A 26,148-nucleotide genomic window follows, 5' to 3' on the forward strand; every position below is an offset into this window, starting at 1 on the left:
TAGTGCATCTAATCAGCTAATCACGTGGCAGACAATAACCAGCGAGTGTCGGAAATCAGAGGAGAACTGGTTTGAAGGAACTAACATAATAACCTTTAAAGCTGTCCTGTTTACCTAATAAAGTGGTATAAAGCTCTTTATAAAATGTACTAAAAAAAAAATAAAAAATCACACACAGAGTTCAGTATAAAATAGAGAAGTGAAAATCACTGATAATGACATAAACACAGCAGAATCATAGATTAAAAGCACATTTTAAAAGGTGTGTTTAGGGTGAATTTTTAAGACAATGAAGGTAGATTGAGTTTGACTTTGTATTATCTGAACCTTCACTACCACTTTTCAATCTGTGGAGGGCGCTTTAGCACCGCATTACACAAACAGAATGTCTAAAGACAAAGTGTACGGAGGCAGAAAACTACTCTGTCTGCAGGGTTATGCAGGAGTATGGAGGTTTAATTAGCTTCATTATGGTGCATTTCACTGCGCACTGAACATTGCATGGATTTACAGGATATCTCTTAGTTTGGCAGATCATGTGCGATCCCAGAATCGATCACTGACTCTTTCTGTTAGTTCTTTAAAGCATCCTCTGCTGATTTCTTTTTTATTTTGGAAGGACAGTGTTCAAAATGGACGTCATCTAAACCTATGGATTTAGTCATTTTGACTGAAACAAGGGATTATAAGTGCAAAGGTGTTGAAGATTATTACTTCAATACAAGATCAAATACAAGGACATTCATTTATATTAAACAATTATTAACAATTGTAGAGAGTGAGATGCAGCAAAAACACAATCCAGAAAAATGACTCCACACGTTTCCATTAAAGTGAATGGAGAAATGGGGCCAATTCCAATTCCTATCTTAAACCTCAATCTTAACCCTCAAGCCCTCAAAACCAAGTGTTGAGGGTTATTTTGTCACTTAGAAATGGGACACCCCTTAAATGCAGATACGTCTTCAGACTGTAGGGGGCAGAATAACGCGAAAGCTGCGTCCAGTCTGTCAACTCCAAAAAAGAAGAAGAAGAAGAACACATTTACGTCAGGATTATTTATTATGATCCGTTTTTCAGTCAAGTTATTAGGTTGTCAGTTAGTTATATGTAACCCCACGGCTTATTGAAAAGTAAACCATAGCAAACGATCGCTTGTCCGCACCGGCCGGCTATTGACAAAAGATCGTAAAATAAAAATAAATGTTACGCAACAATGACGTCAGTAATCCATAATATGGGCCTAAACTAAAATAATACAATGGTTTTTTCATAATTTTTATATCTCTATTAACAAAGAAAATACTTAATTTGTATCGCACTCGTTTCGCTGCTTTCGGCGCCATCTTTGTTATGAGAAAACATGCACTGCATTCTGGGTAGCCCTTGCTCCCAAGGGTGGTCTCGGAAAAATCTCAATATTGAGGGCGATACAGCCCTTAAACTTGCCCCTCAACTTAATTTTTCTGAGAATCGGGACAGAACTTGCACTAGAGGGAGCGCACATTTTTGAGATTGAGGGTTAAGCAAGGAATTGGAATTCACTCAGATTTAAGAAGGAAAGGGATGGATCTTTATTGTCAGAGCTGCAGGCGTCGCCACAAGGGGACCAACCTGACCGAATGTCTAACATTCTAATTATCTCACATGTTTTGATGGTGGGAGGAAACCCGAGCAGACAGAAGGGGAGAAAATGCAAACCTGCACACATAAAGGTCCCAGACCAGGAATCAAACCCAGCGCCTTCTTGCTGGTGAGATAACCATTAAACTGATTCATAAAAGGACTCAGTTGCCTATACACACAGTGCCATTTGTTTATCCTCACCTGACTGGCAGGAGTCTGTCCCACCACAGACTCGTACGGCGGGGGCAGGTCAGTTGGGTACAGGGTCCCTGGGCTGTTGATGGGTACACCATAGATAGCACTGAAGGGAGAATGGGGGAAATCCAGGTGTAGGCCTCTGCCAGAGAGAGAGATGTACAAGTTAAAAAAAATGTAATTAAAATAAATACTATCCCTATCTGCATGGTACATCTGAGTATAAATCATATCTGCTCTCAACACTTCTTTCACCAAGCATGCAGCCAACCAGGTCACCGTTTTGTAAACCAAGCTGGCACAGAATGAAAACAGATTTTTAAATAGTTTAAACAGTCTGTTCTTGTAAACCACACGCTCCCACACCAAAGTCTAAGGGAAAAAAATCGCATTTTTTTTAGCTCCTGGGGAACACGGCCTATACTGAGCTACTGTAGCAAGCATGTGTTACTTCAGTGAATCTGTTCAAAAGATGGATTTACAGCAGATGTACTGCTCCTCTGTGTTGATGATGTAATTTATTTTTATTTTTTTTTCAAATGGACACTTCGGTGTCTGGGACAAAGCAGTTTTACAAACTTTAGTTGCCAGGCTGTCTAATGGTGATAAAATGGTGCAGTAAATGCATATTTAAGATATCACAGATGTAGGCATGCATAGGTTTTATTGGCTGAAATCTGTTTTCCCTTCTGTTCTCGCTGGCAGACGTGTTAGCAGCGAGAGTGAGTGTCCACTGCTCCAGGCCCCGCGGGCTAGTTCTTGGAAATCCGAAATCTGATAATGTGTCAATACACCCTCGTTAAAAAAACTCCCCTTTTAAGAAATAAAGGATATAAAATATCCTCTCGTCCAAATGAAACTGGTGTTTCATGATTCCATGTCCACTGTTTCATACGATGCCAGTTTAAAGCGTCCGCAGCCGCGCTCGGCTCAATTCACTCACAGTCATATCTTTTAATTACAAGCCCATTCTCCACTAAAGTAGCAGCACGTGAAATACAACCTGAGAGTTTCCACCAATCATCTGCAGCGTGATGATGTCATGACACATCGCTGGCCCTGGGCAGGGACACTGTCAATGCCTCCCCCCCATAACTTTTTTACATTTATGGCATAATTGACAAACAGATGTGGCTTCTTGCCAAATGGCTGCAGCAGCAGCAGCAGCAGCCACTCTCTCTCTGGCAAGACGGAGGAAATGATGAGGGGAGGGGGGAGAAGATGGGGTGGGTGGGGGCTTGACCAGTTTTTCACAACTGCTGAGAATCCCCCGATGCTGCAGCTGCTTCACAGAGGGAAATGTTGTGAGCTGGCAACAAAATGACAACACTTCATGTGACTGTCACCTCACATAGTAAACAGACACATGCAGCCGCCGCTGCTTAATGTGATGGATTTGGATCGGTGTCTGGAAGCAAATGCTGTTTTGTTTTTTTGGCATCATATTATTAAATTCTACGGTGGTTTACAATCCACGTTTTTATGCATTTGAATTGATTTTAGTTGTTTTAAGATGCACGTTATCACTGCTCGTGAGCTATTATGTCAGATATTTCTTCCTGTTTCTGTAAAAGGGAGTTTTTTCTCTCCACTGACGCCTAGTGCTTGCTCATTGTGTGAATTGTTGGGTTTCTCTGCTCTGCGTGACGTTGTCTATTAACATAACATTTAACTGAATTGAATTGTGCCTTTTATTTATTCTGTGTTTTATGTATTCTTCTGTGCAGCACTGTGGTTCACTGTGGTTGTTTTAAAGTGCTTTACAAATAAAGTTAGATTGGATACAATATACGGGTTGAAATATGTGCCACCAGAAACGGAATTTGAATCGTTTATACTTGGATTTGAATTGCTAAACTTGAATAATTGCATTACAAAACTGAATTTGAATCACATAATTTGAATTTGTATTGTTTAATTTGAATTATTGCATTGAAAAACTGAATCTGAATAGTATAATTTGAAATTGAATTTTTCAAATTCAACACTCCATATCTTTCACATTCAGTTCTCAAAATTCAAATTCAAATTACTGTGACATATATCCGCGTAATTCAAGGATGATGGAAGAATTTAATTGTGAGAACTGAATGTGAAAGATATGGAGTTTTGAAATTGAAAAATTCAATTTCAAATGACACCATTCAGATTCAGTTTTTCAATGCAAAAATTCAAATTAAACAATACAAATTCAAATTATGTGATTCAAATTCAGTTTTTTAATGCAACTATTCAAGTTAAGCAATTCAAATTCAAATATAAACGATTCAAATTCAGTTTCTGGTGGCACATATTTCAGCCCATAACAATAGTCTAAAAATATGACTTTGTGACTATACAGAGAATATGGGATATATATGAGAATGCATATACACATACAAAAGAAGCAAAAACAATAGAAAACACAACAAATTCAAGATGTGAAACAGCAGCTTTTCCATTCCTCTTTCAACTAAAGCTTTGAATCTTGGACAGTAAAGCTGTTTTTATTGTATTATATATAATGATAGAGTTCGGGCCCACGGTTGGTGTAGGGTTAGCGCTCTTGCCTTTGCAGCAAGAAGACCTGGGTTCCTGGGTTCAAACCCTGTTTGGAACAACTTCGGAACAAGGGCCTTTCTGCAAGGAGTTTGCATGTTCTCCCCGTGTGTGCGTGGGTTTTCTTCAGGTTCTCCGGCTTCCTCCCACAGTCCAAAAACATGCGATATGGGGATTAGGTGAATTGGTCACTCTAAATTGACCATAGGTGTGAGTGAATGGTTATTTGTCTCTATTGTCCTTGTGATGGATGATGGATGAAGATTTAAGAGTTCGGCACAGTGCCGTTTAAAAGGGTTTTCTGATTTATAAGTGGTCTCTATCGCTGAAACAATTAATCGATTATTAATGGATTACTAAATTAATCATCAACTATTTTGATAATTGTTTTTTTTCATGATTAAAACAAGATTTCTGATTGTTTTAGCTTCTTAAATGTGAATATTTTCTGTGTTTCTTCGCTCCACGTAACAAAGAAATCATTAAAACTGAATCATTTTGGTTTGTGGACAAAACAAGACATTCGAGAACATCGTCATTTCCAGTTTTGACAAACACTGATCAACGTTTTTTTAACATTTTCTGACATTTTATAGTCCAAGCGATTAATTGAGAAAATAATCGACAGATCAATTGATCACAACATTAATCGTTAGTTGCAGCTCTAGTAGTCTCCCATGAACAATTACGCTGTCAGTGAGTCTGTTTGTTAAATTCTAATTGTGTATTTATCGTTCTTTGGTTGTGTTTATTCGCAGGAGTGGCCCACGTGACCGTGTTCGGGGGTGCACTGAGAGAGAAAAAACATGACGGTGATGAGTAATGGTTTCCGTCTCACCTCTGCCCGTCCATGGAGGGGGTGCAGGTGTACTCTGGAGGGTAGTACGGCGGAGGAGGTATGGGAGGGATAAACTCATCAAAGTCCAGTGTTTGGTGCAGGATGGTTCCATGCGGAGTCATGCAGTCGGCATTTAGGGCTCGCACTCGGTGTGGCATGAACTGAAAGACAGAGTAAAAAGAGCTCATTATTGCTTATTCATTATTTCAAGTCATCAACGTACGCGATTCTCGTCCCAGAACCTTCACATCATGTGTTGACAAAGACCTCACTGTCTCACTGCACCTGTGCCATTGGTCACTTTAAAAAAAAAAGGTCCCACTGCAGCAAACGCCAGTCACACTGTGGTGTTTTGCTCCAGGGTAACTCAGCAGCAGCACTTTCATTCTCCTCACTTGCACTTTTTCTAAGTGGGACAGCTTTCCAGTCAGAGTCAGCCTCGCCGCTCTAATCTCCCACCTGCCACCACTGCTATTGACTAGGCTAAATTTAGTGAGCGAAATTAAAGGTGAAAACCTCATGTGGTAAATGGGAAACAAGGCCCGCTCCAGCAGAGGCTTGGAGATACAAGTCAAAGGGTGAATTCTAATTCCTTGCTTAACCCTCAATCTCAAAAATGCGCATCCTCTAGTGCAAGTGCTGTCCCGATTCTCTTTTTATTAAGTTGAGGGTCAAGTTTAAGGGCTGTATCGCCCTCAATATTGAGATTTTCCGAGACCACCCTTGGGAGCAAGGGCTACCCAGAATGCATTGCGTGTTTTCACATTAGAAAGATGGCGTCGAAAGCAGCGAAGCGAGTGCGATACAAATGAAGTATTTTCTTTGTTAATAGAGATATAAAAATGATGAAAACCATTGTATCATCTTAGTTTAGGCCCATATTATGGATTACTGACGTCATTGTTGCGTAACATTTATTTTTATTTTACGATCTTTTGTCAATAGCCGGCCGGTGCGGACAAGCGATCGTTTGCTATGGTTTACTTTTCAATAAGCCGTGGTGTGTGGTAACTGTCAGCTGAATATGTCCATGGTTGTGGTATTTGTATGAGTATCATCTTATAACTAACTGACAACCTAATAACTTGACTGACAAACGGATCGTAATAAATAATCGGGACGTAAACGTGTTCTTCTTCTTCTTTTTTGGAGTTGACAAACTGACAGACAAAAACTATAATTTTCCAATTTTGCGTAGTTAGTGTCGGCAAAATATGCAACGAGAATTAGTTTGTGTGTGTGTGTGTGTACTTGTACTTGCCGCATACTGAGGACCAGCATTTCCACTTTATAAATCAACACAATTAAAAAATATCTACTTCATAAATGACATCTATAAAGAACTTCTGAGTGCAGTACCATAACATGTCTGCAGGTGGAACCGGGTTTTTGTACCAAATTGAGGACCTCTGTTAAAAAACAGACTATAGCATGTTTACAACCTAAGGAAGTGATTTCAATAAAAACAAAGTGAGGACCGGCCAAAATGTCCTCACTTTGTAAAAATGACCTCACTTTGTAAAAATGACCTCACTTTGTTGGTTAAAAACCCTCACTGGTCCTCAGTATGACCGAGGAAAATATATAAGTATATAAAATATATCCGAGGAACGACTTCTTCTTCCTCATTCTTAAAACTTGTCACCGAGCCGAGGCTGGATGTGTTTACCTAACCTGATAACAACCCGATCTTCTGTCTTCAAGGTGGAAGACAATGAAAAGAAAACAATGGCCGCCATTGTTGGCACGTTGTCTCCTCCGTCCCACTCACCATCTGCAGCACATCAGTGGAGACCATCTGCATACAGCACATGGCGGTGGCCAGAGCACACACAATGGTGGAGATGACGTTGAGGGCGCAGACGCTGAACAGCAGCTCCTGAGGATAAGAGTGGATAAGAGAGGAGGCGTTAACAAAAGACAAGAAGGAACAAATGATGAGAGCGGAAGAAATAATCAATCTATTAAAGGTTCAGAGTGTTACGTTCAACATTTAAGAAGTTTTATTGAGTATACTACTCATTACAATGTTTGTATTGCTGTATAATTGCTTTAGTTTTGGTTTGTGTAGCCTTAGGCCACCTGGTATTAATGTCCATCCTCAGTGATTGATGCACAGAGGATGGACATTAGTGAAAACAATCAAGTCAGCAAGTAAATTTGGCTCAGGGCAATAAGACAACACATTTTTTTTTTACGACTCAATATTGTATATTGTTCAATTTGTGTTTTAAAACTACTCTGACTCATTTTTCAGAATAAAGGCTCTGAATTCTGCACAACTTTGTAGTGTTAATGAAGAAAAAGACATTAAAAAAAACCAAAACAGTATGCATGATGATACATACTCAGACTTCCTCATCTCTACTCACACTACTGAAACATGAATTAAAGGAGACATATTATAACCTTTGTGAACCTAGTTCCCTGGCGTCCTAATAAACATGTCTGTGACATGCTTTGGTCAAAATACCTTAAGGATGTAGCACCACAGCAGTTCAATCACTCTGCCAAAACAGCCCTGTTCAGAACGCTCACTTTTGAGTGCCTGTCTCTTTAAATATGCAAATGAGACACAGGAAACTACGTCAGTGTCACTGACGCTCCGGCAGCGAACAGCTAACAGCAGTTAGCATTTGGATCATTTGCCGACTCTACCCGGCACATTGCCGTCATATATGAAATGTAAATCCTCTGAGGCTGGAAGTTTGTGTAGAACTCTGTGCTGCACTGTGCAGCCAAGAATAGAACACTTCGTGGACTTCCGCTCCTCCGGATACTTATGCCCTCGCCTGCTCTCTCGCGGTTTTAGGGCTCTGTGAGACAACTTTGTGTGACTTTTAATGGAAAACACAAAAAAATTGTCTAGGTGACCCCAAACTTTTGAACGGTAGGGTAACACCAAGTGACCAAAACAGTGCAGCACTGCAGTGAGAGGACACTAAAGCGAATGTACTTACACTGCACACTTGAAAGATCCTCATTGTTAACTTATTTGAAATACACTTCAGAAAATGATTAAAAAGGAAAAGAATTATAGAGTAGCAAATTAATTAAATGAAATTATGGGGGGGAAGAAAACCCCTCATAAAACCTCATAAACATCCAAGGTTAAGCACCAGAACATACGCATTCACACTCTGTGTGCAGAGAACAGCAAGGGGACAAAGTCAGTATTGAATCTGTCAGCAAAAATAAATGTGCACGCTGGTGAAACACAAGCTGAGCGCCGAGTATCAGAGGGAAGACTTATGGCTGCAGTCTTGGGATGTTGTGCTGTAGGAATAAAACGGTGCCTTTAAGCGGCTCAATTTGTAAAAACACAGCAAACTTTTAATGCACTAACAAAGGAACCTATAAGAACTGGACTATAGACTCTGAGACGGCTACGTGACCTCATGTGCACAGAAATACCATGTGACAACAGAAAGTCATACTTGTGAAACCAATCTGCATTGCAGGGCATAAATGCTGCATTGACGAGGGCAAAAGTATGCGGAAGAGCGGAAGTCTGCAAAGTGTTCTATTCTTGGCTTCACAGTTGCAGCACAGAGTTCTACACAAACTTCCAGCCTCAGAGGATTTACAGTTCATATATGACGGCAATGTGCCGGCTGGAGTCTGCAAATGATGGCTTTTCCAAATGCTAACTGCTGTTAGCTGCCGGAGCCTCAGTGATGCTGACGTAGTTTCCTGTGTCTCATTTGCATATTTAAAGAGACAGGCACTCAAAAGCGAGCGTTCTGAACAGGGCTGTTTTGGCAGAGTGATTGAACTGCTGTGGTGCTTCATCCTTAAGGTATTTTGACCAAAGCATGTCACAGACATGTTTATTAGGACACCAGGGAACTAGGTTAGCTTGGAGAAATAGGCTATAATATGTCCACTTTAAAAAAAAAAGTTATGTTAATACTCTACTGGATTTCCAGCCTGTCGTACAGTATTCACAAGACGCACATAATTACCAATTATACATTAAAAGCCTCACTTGTTTTCAGTTTATAATAAACTGCAAAGAATACAGATATATACAGTAACACTTTATAATAAGTACACACTATTAGCATTACTTAAGCATTAATAAATATTGAATTCATCATTTATAACGCATGAATATACTGCAGCCGATCAGCATCCACCTCTGTCTTCATTCAGTACATGCCAACACTTCAGCACATGAGTCAAACATTTATAACTGTGTTTATATTTAAACTACATACTAATGAGTATTCATGTGTTATAAATGATGAATTCAATATTTATTAATGCTTAACTAATGCTAATAGTGTGTACTTGATTATGAAGTGTTAGCCAGATTCCGCCCCTCCATCACCACCACCCTCAGTGGTTTGTTTTCAGCGTGCAGGTACCTTGACTTTTCCAAATCAGGCCTCCAAACAATCCCATTATCACTTCAATTTTCCTTTAAACCTCTGTGTATTGGCTTGGAGCGCAGCCATGCAACTGTTTTCCCAAACACTTTTGATTTTGCAGATCTGGTCTGTGTGAGGTGGACGTTAAAGCACAGATGAGGCCAGTTGGAGCCGGAGCGCTAGAAGCTTGAGCTTGTCGTGTGTGCGACGAAAACACAACTAATCTGTGTTTGTCTTGGAAGCTCACATTTTTGGAACAATGCTTCCGTGTTGGATGAAGTTTCAGAGGATTTGTGATGGAAATTCACACAAGCAGTCGTTCATTTGATGGATTACAATTATAGATTGTTTTTTTTCTAGGCTTAACAGCCACTCTAAGCACTTCACACGGTAACTCTCATTCACCCATTCATAGAGCTCCAACACAGGAGATGGGAGAATATACAATATTATGGCACGTCATAATACAAAGCACTCAGAATAAGTTGATTGTGGTTCATGATTTTTGAATGGAGTTCATTTCTGCATGTTTACTTCACCAGTGAGGCCACACAAGAACACCTGGGTTTGTAACAGACCAAATGAACCCCTGCCCAGGTATAGTTTGGCCCAGGCCAGAGTATAGAGATGTTGATTGTATTTATACAGTATATTCATTCATTAATATTTATAAACAGGAACAGGAACATGTATTTACCCTGGAATAATTGATATTTTAGCCAGAACATTCATACATTTATCTAAAACAAGTCTCTAATTACTTACATGCTCTTGACATTTCACATTTTCTTAAGCCCAATTTATACTCCTGCGTAAAGTGCTCTACGTAGGTTACGCAGAGCGCTCTGCGTCGACGGAGAGCCTCTCAGAGAGTCTCTGCGTCGTCTCCGGCTGCACGAAATATTTTTTAAGTGTCCGTCACTCCGTCAAGGGACAACAGAGACGGCAAGAGCTGCGATTGGTCCTCAGGACAGGCCGAGCTAAGCTGCTCTGTGCCGGCTCACAGTGAGCACCGAGCGTCCACAGAGGCGGAGCTGATCACCGCAGACAACGTCACTGCCAAACTATAAATACGTCATATCTTAACACACACAGCACGTTTAGACTCTAAATGGCCAATTTCTCGCCTCAAATTATCTTAAAACTGCGTTCCGTGACACAGAAAAGTGAGAAACGGCCACTGTTTCAACAACAACAGTCTCCTTGGAGGATAGTCACCTTGTATTTTGAAATAAAGTTTCTTCTTTTCTGACTTGTTGACGTCTTTGGCGGACAGAGTTGTGGTCTCATTTCAAGATTAAAGTCAGCTGAAATCCCAATTAAATATTGAACAATTAGGTCATTCTTATGTAAATACAACCAAAATCTCTTTACACAAGAGGGGTCTTGTCTGGCCTTGGCTAATTTATACTCTAGGGTTAAATGATATTATATTTCTTATACTTCTAGGTATAAGTCTATGTAAATCTCTATACATATATCACTGTATATAAGGTCCATATTTTTTTTCTGTATATAATTTTCCTTAGAATATGGATGAATGTGCTGAATGTGCTTCACCAGTGACTTAAAAATGCAGCCTAACATAAAGTCCATATGGTTTTATTTATAGTGCCACAAGGGGAAGCCAAACATCGCTTTAGTCATTACACGACCTCATGATTTGTAATTATTTGAACACTTTTCTGGAAAAATTACAACACTTTTTGGTATAATGCCAGTAATGTAAAATTAGCAAATTACCTTGCGAAGTTAGACAATAAATACTGGTTCTTCCTCTTCCTCTGTATGGGGTATTTGTGCAGATAATAAGAACACATATGAACATGTATTCATATTTATTATAATGATTATTAGCCAAATGAAGAATTTAAGAATGTATAATAAAAAAGAAGAAGCTAAAAATCATATTTTATTGTTTTACAGTTATCACAAAATCTATTAAATACAATATATAAATATAAATAGATATTAAATCAGAATTATTTTGGTCAGGATAATCATGACATACAACATACACTGTATTCTACAAAGACTTCAGTTATTGTTTTGTCTCTCTGGTGTTTTTCCCCCTGGTGTCTCTTTGTGTCTGTGGCTGCGACGCTCTTCACTCCCCTCAGATGATGCCTGATTGCCAATCTTGTCTCCACACACCTGTCGTCCATCAACTCATCATCCCAGCAGTGTGTCTGCACGTCAGCTCTTCACCACCATCATCATTGCTTCAGAGTGTCTGGATCATCCTCTGCCTCTTCTTTGTCTACTCAGCTCAACAGTGTGCCCTGCGCGGCTTCAATCCACCGGCATCGCCTTCATCTCCGCTTTTACGAACCTCACCTCACAATCACTTCTCCTAAATCCCCTTCTTCATGTGTCTACTTCACCCTGCACCTGCCGTTTGCCTTTGACCTCATCCTCACCTGCTGGAAACATCTCATTGCCACTCAAAAGCAATTCAACAAAAAAACCTTAATTAATCTCAGTATCAGTCAGTCGTCTTTACATTGAGTCTGTGTTCTGCATGTGAACTACTAACCCTAACCCTAACTGTCAGTAATTAATTTCATGTTTTTTCAATATTGTATTTTACTACACTTGGTTAAGAAATATAAACTAAACCTGGTTAAGAAATAATCCATCAACATCATGACAAAATGTATATAAAATAACACGCTATAAATTGATTTTAAGTGGAGGGCTGCATGGACTTGATTGGCTTGACCTCTGATTTGACTTTTTAATCATTTACAATAAGTGTCATGATGTTCAGAAAGAACTACCAAGGGATGAAAAATGCTGCTAATGCCACTAACTGCTAATAAAATTCTAATAAATAAATCTGATACAAAGCATATTTCCTCTGTCTGAATGTAAGTGCGGCCCGCAGTGATGATAAGGAAGAGCGGCGCAAGAGGGAGAGAAAAAAAGCTGCAGACTGTAGCAGCTGCTGATTCAAAACAGCAGTTACACCCACACACACACACTACATCAAAACGTCTCAGCTGCTGTCATGTTACTATAGCAGCCTATATATTATTCTGTTTTCACTCAAACGTGCGTCCGCGCATCCTCAGCAGCTGCGCTGGCCCGCCACACCCGTAGAGATGCAGTCTCTCCACCCGCAGGTGCCAGGGAGAAGATATCAGTCAACACTCGCTGCAACCAGGATAAAACCGCGGTGTTCAACAGAGTCAATGGACCGTTAGTGGGAAGTTCGAGGATAAGACTGTGACTGTGGGATTGTGGTAATGTGACAAAGACAGGAGCCAAGCGCAGGACGCCCTTTTTTTCCTCCCGTTTCCCCCTGTAACCACCGAAGCGATGTTGTGATGACGCACACAAAAACTGTGGCTAGCACGCGCCTATCTATGCCCACTTCCAAGATCCAAGATCGGTTTGGAACATCAATAAAACCATTCCAACAAGATGTGAATACATGGTGGAACAGTACCTACTAAATGCTGGAAAGTCTCTTTGCGCAAAAGCGAAACTTGGCTGCAGCGCACCGCGGATTATGAACTCCCCGCGACAGAACTCTCTTCTCTCTCTCTTTGAACAGTTACCTAGAGAGATCAGCTCATCTGATGCATCTGTTATTCCCTTAATTACATCGCAAAAGCGTCTTCTACATAGAGACCGGTGTGAAAACAATGAAAAGTGCGCTTTTGAGAATCTGTTAACACGTTTTACTAAGATCTACTCGGATCCCCTGTATTTCATCGCAACTGTACTCGATCCTCGTCATAAACATCATTATGAATGTGTCATATATGGATGTGTGGATAAAACTGCGCATAGAGAAATGATCCATTCTGCATTGTGCGCAGCTCAGGAGCAGAGTCATCAGGGGCGGTGTGGAGAAAAAAAAGGCCTGCACCAAATGAGGGGCACCCTCTAGAATTGCAATGCCTTGACTTTAGTGATGCAAGTACACACAGTCCCAGTCATAACAACAACATTAGATTAAAATACTATGTTACAGAATTGGCATAATAATTAATGTGTTTTTTTCTGTTTTTTTCCCCACTTACTTCACGAGCCACCATAATGGTCTTTCAAAAAGCCCCAGAATGGCCCATTTTAACCTCAAATTTTCAAAAGTGTGACATGCAGGCATTTTGTATAATATTTTTTTTGGGGTGGTGCGTCTCAGCCTCACCCAGACTCTTACTCATGCAGCCCCCAGGCAAATTGAGTTTGAGACCCCTGGTGTAGACGGTCCCTGACATGAATACATTTAATAAACTTAGGTGGAATTTTGGGCTGTAATATTTACATCATTAAACATTAAAGCTGCTGACTTCCATGCAGGAGCTAAATCATTCAAATGATTTGAATCCACCTCCACTGCAACATCTGTATCCAAGACATGGAGAAGCACCTGCTGGCTCCTGTGACAGACTGTACAGCACCTGGGTCATACACCGAGATTAAGCGGCTTTTCACATCACTGCCACTCAACTGTCGTCTCTCCAACCATGACGTTCATGCTCAGAAACACATGACCCACATGCCTCCTGGAATAGCTCCCTCAAACCAAAGCCTAACACTTGGTGTTTTCCAGTAAATATGGAGCAACAGTTGGTGATGATGGTCAGTGCTTTTTCCTCTCCATTCCCAAATCCAGGCAGGACTATTCCCTCTGCAGAAACCCCCACGGCAGTGTCAGGGATGGTGTTTCTCTATAGCTCCCAGCTTAGTCTCGGCTGAGGGAAATATGTTCACGGATCACTGCTGCAAATCACTTCTGCTTCTCTTCATGTTAAATACGGCTCGAGGTCAACAGACATTCTGGGTGTTGGTGCTTGTTCTATGTGGAATACAATAAGCACTGAAGCACCAGTCACTTTACAGTTTGGTTTCTGTCATCACCTTGTAACTGAAAAAATAAGGACACCCCAAACTTTTGAACGGTAATGTAAATTTGCCAATTGCTTTAATATGGCATATAACATGTCGATGTCCATTAATCAGCATTGCCCCAACTTAAATTATAAATAAAATCGAATGGTTTATTAGGGGCACATGCATTTTTCCTAAGCATTTTTGTGAAAATCACCAATTCAGAAAAAAATCTTTGTGCAAAACAACAAATATTTATAATGTCTTCATGTGAATGGTAATACATGTGCTTGGCAGATATGAGACGGTGCCTTTCCGTGATTTCCCTTGTGACCGCAACGTATATAATGACATAATAAATCCTGGCAGGGAAATAGAGGTAATAGAAATCTAACAGAAACCGGTTAACATGCCTGCTCAACAGATATTTAACCTCTAGATGACGCCATGCACCCCCCCCCCCCCCCCCCCCCCCCCTCCGAGCCAATCGCTTACACAGGAAGGTTCCACACATCCGCCCTTTTACAGGAAAACACAAATGATCTCAATATTCCCTCCTACTGATTATTTTACAGCCTCGGGCAATGAAAAGAAAAACAGGGGAATTAAATAATGCTGGTAAAGTGTGAATGACACATATAAGCAGCAATACACTGATGATCTATTGAGGGAAATAAATAAATATGAGGGGAATCTGCTGTTAAATAGAGTCTAGTCTGGCTGCTGAAAGCGCTCTGCTCTCCACATAAGGTGTGCAATTTCATGGCAAAGGAGCTTTTCAGCAGCTGCATCATGAACTTATTAAGGTCATCAGTGGAAGTCTAAGAGCCACCTGATGACCAGAGACTCCAGGGACGCGTGCATGACAGCTTCCTCTGCAGGCATATCTCAACACATCTGACTACCTCGACACTTAATAAAGGTTTATCGCACCAATTCCAGTTCCCGACCTTTAATGAGCTACGGTCACAGTGATAAATGTGCTTGATCTTTCCTCTCCTCACACACACATCCCTCATCTTAAGACGCCTTTTATTTGGTTATCAATGTTCCATAATCAATCAGGGACATAAAATGAATGGATACGAGTGTCGTTATATAATGAAAGCCCGGCGGCGCATACTGTACATCATTCACACAGACACTCCGAGTCAAGATAATCCACCGCGATCGCGTACTCTGAGCGTACACAGCGAGTGCATGCTAAAAGAACCTGAGACAAATGCTGTTGCCATTCTCCACTTCTCAGAGGTGGAAAGTAACTAAATACTCAAATTACTGTATTGAATACTTTTTTTTGTGTATTTTGTATTTTTTAAGTAAGATTTCAAATCAGGATTTTGTATTTTACTTGAGTACGTATTGACTCAAGTATTGTACTTAGTTACTTTATAAATCCTATCCGTTACTGAGTAAAAATAAAAATTCAGCACAATGAAGACCTACAGGGGGAAAATATACACCAGAACCAGACGAACGATGATGTGTTAGCATTAGCACTGGCGCGTGAACATAGAGGGCGCGCGCCAAAAGTGACATAATATCCTGTGTTGTGTCGAGCGCGTGAGCTCCAAAATAGTTTTGGACTACCCTCACACCAGTAACTAAGTAACTTTTACTTAAAGGGATACTTCACCGATTTGAATGTGGCTTTCTATTGCTAGAATAGCAGTAGAATTTTTTAGAAAATGTGCTTCCCTCCCTCAGTTTTTCCCTGACTTGTAAAAAAATCTGTTTTCCATTATGCAAATGTGCCCTACTGTGAGTCAAATGATGCGTTTTGCATCACAGTAGGGCAAATTTTGAAAATGGAAAACAGATTTTTTTACAACTCAGTGAAAAACTGAGGGAGGGAAGCACATTTTCTAAAAAATACTACTGCTATTCTAGCAATACAAAGCCACATTCAAATCGGTGAAGTATCCCTTTAAAGTACATTTCAAATGACCTACTTTTTTCTTCTACTTGAGTACATTTTCAGACGACTACTTTTACTTCAACTTGAGTAATATTTTATCAAAGTATTGGTACTTTTACTTGAGTACAATATTTTAGTACTTTTTCCACCTCTGCCACTTCCTGCCCAGTTCATCTGCAAATGACCATTTTACACAGTGAGAGATGTTTGTTTGAACTTTATAATTTAGCTGATAAAATCAAGTCTTTGTGACTACTGTTTTTTTTTTTGAAACTTTAATTAATGGTGTTTTTCTGATCCGAGAAAAAAAAGAGAAAAGAAAAAAAAAACACTAAATAAAAACTGCATAATGAATTTGTGGAGAAAACCACAAGACAGAATAAAAGGAATGAATAACAAAACCAAATTGGAACACAACACATTGTGACCCTTCTCTGTTTTTAGTTGGTTTTATAGATTTTTCATTCGGCCATCCCTGAAATAAAAATAATAAGAGTGCTTTATTTGATTTTTTTATTATGTTTTTGTCTCATTTTCAAACTGCAGTAATAAAAGTAGAAGCAAAAGTAGTGCTCCGAACATTGCCCATGACTTTGCTTTCTCATCAAATCTCCGGATAATGTCTGTGACAGTGGAAACACAGCAGGAAAAAGCTGCAGGTAATTCACAGCAAGTATCCTAACTCTTCCTGCTGCTATTGTGAAAATATTTGACCCAAAAAAATCTGTGAATTCATGCTGTGTTCATATATAAAAGTTAAATTATGGACGGTCTGAGTGCACAGCAGGAGAGTGAGGATGTGGGCTTGAGTTTGGCGTTGCATATTCTTTAAAAAAAAAAAAGAAAAAAAAAAGCTGGAGTAATTCCTCCACCGAAATCTAAAGGGCTGTGGGCCAAAGTTTGGCCAGTTCCAGTTATAGTAGTCACTGATATTGCAATTGATCATTTAGTGAAATATGGGAAAATAAACAATTCATTTTCATGTATACTTCAGGTTATGGGTGTTTAAATTGACTTAGCAGCAGAGGTGCAAAGTAACGAAATACATTTACTCAAGTTACTCTATTGAATACTTTTTTTTGTGTATTTTGTATTTTTTAAGTAAGATTTAAAATCAGGATTTTGTATTTTACTTGAGTACGTATTGACTCAAGTATTGTACTTAGTTACTTTATAAATCCTATCCGTTACTGAGTAAAAATAAAAATTCAGCACAATGAAGACCTACAGGGGGGAAAATATACACCAGAACCAGACGAATGATGATGTGATTAGCACCAGCAGTGAAAAAGGAACTTTAGGGGAACATTCTGGGAACCTTTAGAGAACGTTCTCCAATAAAAAGGTTCTATGAAGGTTGGAGAAAAGGCACATATGTAATATCCTGTTTTGCGCCGGGCGCGTGAGCTCCAAAATAGTTTTGGATTCCTTGTCATATTTCTACTACCCTCACACCCCACGCAAAGTAACTAAGTAACTTTTACTTAAAGTACATTTCAAATGAACTACTTTTTACTTCTACTTGAGTACATTTTCAGATGACTACTTTTACTTCTACTTGAGTAATATTTCATCAAAGTATCTGTACTTTTACTTGAGTACAATATTTTAGTACTTTTTCCACCTCTGCTTTGCAGCACTTTAACAGCTGATACGGGATGTAATGAAGACTCATGATGAAAATAAAGTAGTTTCTTTTAGCCTGAGATCCCAGTACTACATAATACAATTACATTTTCAGTGGAAAAAGGTGGATTTTTTTGGGAAAAAGGATTTTGTTTTCTATTGTCATCAAGAAATAAACAATTTCTGCTTAAATGTGGATTTAGTTCCTCAGTTATGCTAATATAATACAAACTGATCTTTTATTTTAAGCCCACAGTGAGCAATTTGTCTGAAGTTGAATGTCTGCAGTGAGTTATCAATGAAGATGAGGGGAACGTACGGTTCCATATAACAGTATTGTTATGAAACTGTGGTATATTATGGGCCACCACAGTCTTGGATTTCAACCAAAACTACATTTTAAACTATGCAACTAAAAAACACAAGTAAATTAACAGATATACACTCATCAAACTGTATCGATGTACAGTAAATCAACAAATACTCGTACTGAAAGTGTTTTTTCCAATCAGTCACTGAACATACAGACCTTGAGACGGAGGCGTATGGTGTTGCAGTCCCTCAGCGGATTCAGCTTCAGCGTCTCTCCGAGGTTGTTGCAGCTCGAGCTCTGCTGCTGCAGCTCGCAGCAAACGCACACTCCGTCGCTGTCAAACTTGAGCTGGTGGGGAGGAGGAGGAAACACACATCCGCACTCATGCATGCACGCCACATTACACAGAACACACACACACACACACACACACACGCGTACAGAAACACACACACACACATGCACACACAGATCAGACCTGAGCTTTGTGTTCTGAAGTCGTTTTTTTTTATCCTGCAACATGAACATAATCTTACTTCTGATACGAACTACACTACCGTTCAACAGTTTGGGGTCACTTAGAAATGTCCTTATTTTTTAAGGAAAAGCACTTTTTTTCAACGAATATAACATTAAATGAATCATATATACACTCTATACATTGTTAATGTGGTGAACGACTATTCTAGCTGAAAACGTCTGTTTTTTAATGGAATATGTACATAGGTGTATAGAGGCCCATTTCCAGTGTTCTAATGGTACATTGTGTTTGCTAATGGTGTCAGAAGGCTATTGGATGATCTGAAAAACCCTTGAAAACCCTTGTGCAATGACGTTAGCACAGCTGAAAACAGTTTTTCTGGTTCTTTATTTTGAATAAAAATCCTTATTTCTATTCTTGTCAATGTCTTGACTTTATTTTCTATTCATTTTGCAACTCTTTTGATGAATAAAAGTGTGACTTTTAATGGAAAACACAAAAAAGTGGTATAGGTGAGCCCAAACTTTTGAACGGTAGGGTATGTTGTAGATTTAGAGAAAAGCACAGGTGTAAATAATCAGTGAGGATCAGAATAATGATGGCTCAGTACCATTTAGCTGCAGGTTCAGGGTGCTTGCTAACTCACACTGCCCTGACTCCTCGATCTGAGTGTTAATGTCGTCAATGACACCTGTGATTTTCCTGCTACTGTAAAAAAAGCTGTCAAAAACCTCTGTGGTGTGAAAGACTCATGATAATAAACTGAGACTGAGAGAAAGGCAGCTGAACAAGTGCATAAGAGATCGTCTGTGAGGAGCTAACCCAGTGGAGCATGGAGGCAGAAAAAAAAAAAAAAAAGTATACCTCTGCTATGTGTCCCAGATTGAGAGAAAGCAGGACACGAACCCAACAAGCATGGGTTAATTACGTCGGGGAGAAGAGACGAGGAACATTAATATTACAGTGGCTAAGGAACCACAAACCAGTGAAGTTCGTCTTCTCTGCTCGCGTAAAGAGAAAAGCTGCTGTGAATGTTGAATTGTTGGGTTAGAGGGTTAGAGTCGGGTGTTGGATGATGAACAAAAAACTTCAAAAATGAGTTCGGGAAAACTCAAAGAAGCTTTTTATGGTATTTTTTTATTTCTTTTTATCCAAAAAGATCCTGAACTTTAGGAAACTTTTAGTTTTTCCAAAACTGGTCCTTAAGAGAGAAAATCTAATGCTGTGTTTCCATCATGGTACAGTTTGGTTTGGTACACTAGGGTTTAGTGCATGGTTTGGAATGGTAAAGCCCTGGGTCAGGCAACTGAAAACAGTTCCTTTACTCGGTAAACCAGGTGTGGGCTGTGGCAATGGTGCTGTCAACGAGATATGGAGCGTGACACCAAACGATGACATCAAATGCGACACAAAAGACAAAGGAGGACATCCAGCAGCTCTGTTTTACTGTTCAGTTTGTGGCTGTTGCGAAGCACCGGTCGCAAGGGAGTGGCATTTTTCTCCAAGTGAACCATGTTCATGGTGTTCTAATGAACATGTCTGTGACATGCTTTGGTCAAAATACCTTAAGGATGAAGCACCATAGTAGTTCAATCATGGATCATTTCTCTACGCGCAGTTTCATCCCCACCTCCATATGACACATACATAATGATCTTTATGATGAGGATCGAGTACAGTCGTGATTAAATACAGGGGATCCGAGTAGATCTTAGTAAAATGTGTTGACAGACTCTCAAGAGCACACATTTCACTCCGTGGTCTCAATCTTTGTGTAGAAGACGCTTTAGCACTGTATTTAATAACAGATGCATCAGATGAGCCAATTGCTTTAGTTAACTGATCAAAGAGAGAGAGAGAAGAGAGTTCTGTCGCGGGGAGTTCATAATCTGCGCTGTTTGCAGCCAAGTTTCGCGCAAAGAGACTTTCCAGCATTTAATAGGTGCTGTTCCACCATCTTGTGGGATTCGTTTTATTGGTGTTCCAAACTGATCATGGACAGACTCTAAGCGGGTATAGACAGGCGTGTACTGGCCACAGTTTTTGCATGAGTCATCACAACATCGTTTCGGTGGTTACCGGGGGAAGTGGGAGGAAAAAATAGGGCGTCCGGACGCCTGCACTTGGCTCCTGTCTTCGTCACATTACCGCAATCCCACAGTCAGTCTTATCCTCAAACTTCCCACTAACAGGCCATTGACTCTGTTGAACACCGCGGCTAGATATCCTGGTTGCAGTGAGTGTTTTTAAAACCTCAACAAAGAAAAGAGGCACAGGACATCTGGGCTGAAAAAACAGTGTGAATTTGATTAAAGAACTAAGCTAACTACTTTTACTCTAAAGAGAGAGAGAGAGGGCCGAAGTCAGTCATCTAAATCTTTTGAACTGTCAGAAATACACCTGACTGTGTGACAGATGTTCTGGAGCAGTCATCACTCTCTCTGTTCTTTGCACGAGAAAAGACGCAGAACAGAGGTGAAATTCAGCCTCACTAAAACGTGTCAAAATCTGCGATATCACACTGAGGAGTGTGTGCACAGTGACTACTGCTAAGGATCTATTCAAAGTTCCCGAACACAAAGACTTGCCCCAAACGGTAATTTTAAGAAAATTATTAGAATTATGCACGAACGATGACATTTTCAAGGATTTCTGTCCCTGCAGTTAAGATGACTAATGTCAAAGGTAGAAGCTAGTCACAAAGCATCTTAATGGAGCTCCTCGGAGAAAAAAGGAGTGGGACGTTTAAGAGGCTTAACACTTTCTTAAGCAGAGGAGAAAATGCCGTTATTAAGTTATTTAAAGTAACAACTGCCAGCAGTTTTAAGTAGGCAAAGTGTTACAGCACTTTTGTGTGAAGAATTATATTTTTATGCTCCTCTCACTGACATTCTCTATAAGCATTGCTTTTTCACACTCGTCGTTGGTGAACGTAGCCAGAGGGGATGAAGGTACTTTTACTCTGATTATACTTCATCAAGCATTTTATTTTAATGCTATTGCTTGAGTCATAAAAGTGCTTCATATACGTGGGATATTAAGGCTCCGTCCCAATACCTCCCTCTTGATATTTCCCCTCAACCATAAATTCCCATCGTTGAGGGAAGTGGTATTGGGACATCACTACATGCAAATTAGCGTAGTGAACGTAACGAACGTGCTAACCTACGTCACGTGTTGACAATTCTACTGGTGGAGCGTGCTACTATTTTCATTCAGAAAAAATGCCGGCGGAACAAGCTTTTTGTCTTTTTCCGTCAACGCCGGTTTTTCTCCGTCCTCGTAAACGCTATATCACGAATGTGATTGAAATCTGACAAGTCCAGGGTATTCTTGTTCAAGTGAACGCCGGTACAAACATCCAAAAACACTGACAAAACTATCCAGATGTAGCAGAGCTGGCTGGGGGCTGTTTGCTGGTTGCTTCGAGAGCGTTTGCCCGTCATGCAGCTCTGCGTGGCGGGCGTGCTCTCTCTATAAGCGAAAATATATTACAACGAAAATGTTCCTCGGTAGATGTGGCCGCCATCTTTGTTGAAAAATATCAGCCGGATCGCTGAATCCGCAAAGCATCATGGGTAATTTCATCCTCCACTTCTTTTTAAGCCTGCACCAGAGCTCACTACATTTTGAGGGTTGATTATAAGGAGGAAATCGCATTTCCCCTTGCTCCACCCTACACGTGAACGCGCTAAATGTAGAGTTAGGGGAAAAATGTAGGGTTAGGGGAGGTATTGGGACGGGGCCCTAAGACTCTTCCAAAGCTGGTTATTTGTATTTTAGAGAGTTTGAATTCTGGCAGAGATGGACGTGACAGTCACGAGCCATTAGTCACCAACAGACAAACAACTCTTCTTCACTTTTGGTGCGGACGCTGTTCTGCAGGCTGCTGGGAACAGAACTTGTGCTGCTTCTGCCGACGTTCGTGTTTATGTGGATTTGCATACACTCACGACAGCTAAACACATGCCCGTTACTCACTGACTTCGTAGATAACTGGCGTGACAGTTGATTCCGACAACAAGCTGCGCACTTGACGGTGACAATCTGTCAGCTTCTGAGGCGACTCGGCTCATTACAGCCACAGACCCATGTGAATCCTCGGCTGCTTTCACCTTCATCCACGCGCTTGTGTCACTGTGCAAGTGTTAGTTTGTTTGTTTGTGCTTCTCAGGAATAGTTTCTAGGTTATTGTTGGGTCTTTCAACATCTATGGAAGCCCATTTATGCCAGAAAACAGGTAAAATTAAGCCTTGATAATAAAATATCCTCAAAGTAAGTCGAAATTATGAGATTAAAAAGTGAAAAATATGAGATAAAGACTAAAAGAATGATTATGTCTAACATCAGATGTTATAGTTAGCTCATTTAAGATTGCTCATTGTGTGCATGTTAGGCCAGCGAGGCGATGGATGAAGGAGCCATTACAAACATTGCTGCTGAGGCGCATGCAGCATTCTTACATCATAATTATGACTTTTTATCTCATACTTTCAACTTTTTATCTGACAATTTACACGTTTTTTTTTTTTTCTTTATCTCATGAGTATGAGGCAAAGTTTTTTTTTTGTTTTTTTTCCTCTGGTGGAAATGGGCTCCCATAAACCTCCATCTACAGTGATACAAGAAACAAATAAATGAATGACAAACTTAATAAAGCATATATTTAAATTGGTAACACCCAAATAAATGAGGTTTATCAAACTCAAGCAAGTAAGAAAACAAAATGCTTACTTTAGTTATTTGAGTGTTACCAATTTAAGCATTTTTTTTTAAGTTTGTCAACCATTTTCTTTCTTTCTTTCTTTCTTTCTTTCTTTCTTTCTTTCTTTCTTTCTTTCTTTCTTTCTTTCTTTCTTTCTTTCTTTCTTTCTTTCTTTCTTTCTTTCTTTCTTTCTTTCCATCCATTGAGGTGTTTCCCAGAATTTTGATCTGGGGTCCCATATTTATTTAAAACTATCAGGACCCTCATGTAATCAGTGACAAGAGCAAATTGTGTGCATAATATAATCTCTCTAGCTGTTTTACTATAATTTATACAATGCTTAATATCATCATATATAGCATAATTAGTGAAGAATGTGATGACGTGACATGAGTCAAAGGTCCAGTTGGTCTCACCAGCTGACAGTCTTCCAGAGAGTTGACGAGCTGAGCGTTCTGGCAGGAGAGGATGGATCCAGCCAGGTTGAGCATCACGCACACCGCAGAGAGGAGCATGAAGAACGTGATCTGTCACATGAGAAGAAGAGACAAAGAAACAGAAAAGTTGAGATAAAAATTTTGCCGTTTGCCCACACAAACGTCTGATTCCAAACATCTTTGTGATGCCGCGTGTTTGAACAGAAGCTCAAACTCCAGAGGCTCAGTGTTCTTCAATCAGTTGTTGCTCTCTGTGATTTCAACGCGTCGCCAAAGAAGGATGAAGCACTGGGGTTCTGTTTTCACAAAGCAGGTTCAACAAACTAACCCTGAACTCTGAGTTTTCGGTTCCACAACAGCTGATTTGAGTTAGTTTGTTCAACTCGGAGTAGTTTCACCTCGAGTTCAGCGCGTGCACCACATGTATAAATAGACAGCATCAATGGGGCGCCGTTTTCGACGAGTCACCATGGCAACGAGGAAGCGGAGGGCTACGTTCTTCACCCCACTGTAGTGGGAAATATTAATGTGCTCATACGGTGAGTTTGAGCATGTTTTTAGAAGGAAGTGTAACACCGCTGCAGCAGCAAAAGAGAGGGAGAACGTGGGAGAACACTGTTGCTCGGGTCAATGCGTAAGTTTAAATGCAGATTGTGTGCACAATCACAATAATATTACAGCGGGAAACTGCTTGAGTGGTAGCCTATTAATTAATTTCATATAGGTGTAATCCCGTGGGGGAGAAGCGCACTTGGCAGCAGTTTAAGATCCTTCCATCCATTATCTACTGCTTTATCCTACGCCAGAGGATCGCGGGGGGTGCTGTGCCTATCTAAGCTGACATTATTGAGCAATATGCGGGGTACACCCTGGACAGTTCGGCAGTCCATCGCAGGGCCACACATGTAGAGACAGACAACCATTCACTCACACTCTCACACCTACGGTCAATTTAGAGTGACCAATTCACCTAATCCCCATATCGCATGTTTTTGGACTGTGGGAGGAAGCTGGAGAACCCGGAGAGCAACCAAAATCATCATCATCAATGCAAACAAAACTAACCAAAACTAATCAAATCAAACAATAACATTATATGTAATATGAATAAATTAAATAAAGTTGCTCCTCACCAAATAATTAGTAAGATGGAGATGGATCAGGAATGGCAGGTAAATAGCTTCACATGTGCAGCTCAGGCAATGCTCTTCCCAGAATGCCAAAAATAATGCATGATACTGTTATCTAATACACTTTAACAGTAAAGTGCTGTAAAATAGGAATACTTTAGGGTCCTGTTAAAAAAACAAACAAACAAAAAAAACAGTAAATGAGCTGTAATTTCACTGATGTTCTGTAATATTAACAGTAGAGCACTGTTTATTTAAAAAAAAAACACCCTAATACTGTTTAAATTCTGAGGACGTAAGGCTTCAATGTAGTCTCTGTGGATGAGTTGTGTTCATGTAGCTCAGTAACGTGGACAGATGCTTCCTTAAACCACCTCCAAATGTGGTTTTTGAGGATTGGACGTGAAGACTTCTGACAAGAACAAGCAGTTGGAGTCAGTGGAGGACACAGAGCGCACAATTGCAGCAGCATTTTTTCGGGTTTGTTGAAAAGTGCAGATGGCGAGGAGACGAGGAGAGAAGGACAAAGGGCCGCAGTCGTGAAGGAACCAGGTGGTTTATGACAAACAGATGGAGTGATGACTGACAGTTTAATGAGGAGCAACGGAAAAGTCAGAAGAGGAGAGAATAAAGTATGCGAGTGAAGAAAAAATATCTGCGTTCCCATGATGCACTGGTGGTGATGTCTATATTTGATTTATTCAATGTGGTGTCTGGTTTTCTGGTTGATTAGAATCAGAAAACCCTTTTTTTTTCCTTTGCAGGTGCTGTGAAGTTACTCATGCTTAAAAAAACCCTGGTTTAGTTTAGTTCAAATTACAGGACACAAATAAACAGTTCTGGATGCATTTGATATTATTCTCTTATTCTGATTGTTTTTAATCAAATGTCATATATTGCACGGTTCCTGCTCTCCTATAAATAAATCTGAGTGGGAAAAAGAAGAAGAAACAAAAGAAGTTTGTTGTTGTCATTACAACAGTATGTTTATCTCTGGAGGTTTGTTTTTTTATGTTTGTGAGCAACATTACTCAAAAAGTTAAGAAAGGATTTGGGATGAGATTTTCTGCGGCTGCAGGTTCCAAGTTTCATGTTTATTTGTCATGGGCATCAAAAGTATCATTAT

The 26,148-nt window shown here is 40.0% G+C and overlaps 1 protein-coding gene across 1 annotated transcript in view; it reads right to left on the bottom strand.

Moving 5' to 3' along the window:
* fam189a1 (family with sequence similarity 189 member A1) overlaps positions 1 to 26,148 on the bottom strand; it is a gene marked incomplete at both ends in the record, with an annotated part of 118,476 nt that overhangs the window by 7,304 nt on the left and 85,024 nt on the right. The window contains 5 exons of the mRNA XM_083891801.1: positions 1,828 to 1,963; positions 5,198 to 5,358; positions 6,969 to 7,076; positions 18,486 to 18,617; positions 23,872 to 23,982. Coding sequence (XP_083747927.1) covers positions 1,828 to 1,963; positions 5,198 to 5,358; positions 6,969 to 7,076; positions 18,486 to 18,617; positions 23,872 to 23,982 — 648 coding nt within the window. The remainder of the gene's footprint in view (positions 1 to 1,827; positions 1,964 to 5,197; positions 5,359 to 6,968; positions 7,077 to 18,485; positions 18,618 to 23,871; positions 23,983 to 26,148) is intronic.

Source organism: Microchirus variegatus (genome assembly GCF_963457635.1).
Source record: "Microchirus variegatus genome assembly, chromosome: 6".
Classification (NCBI taxonomy): Eukaryota; Metazoa; Chordata; class Actinopteri; order Pleuronectiformes; family Soleidae; genus Microchirus; species Microchirus variegatus.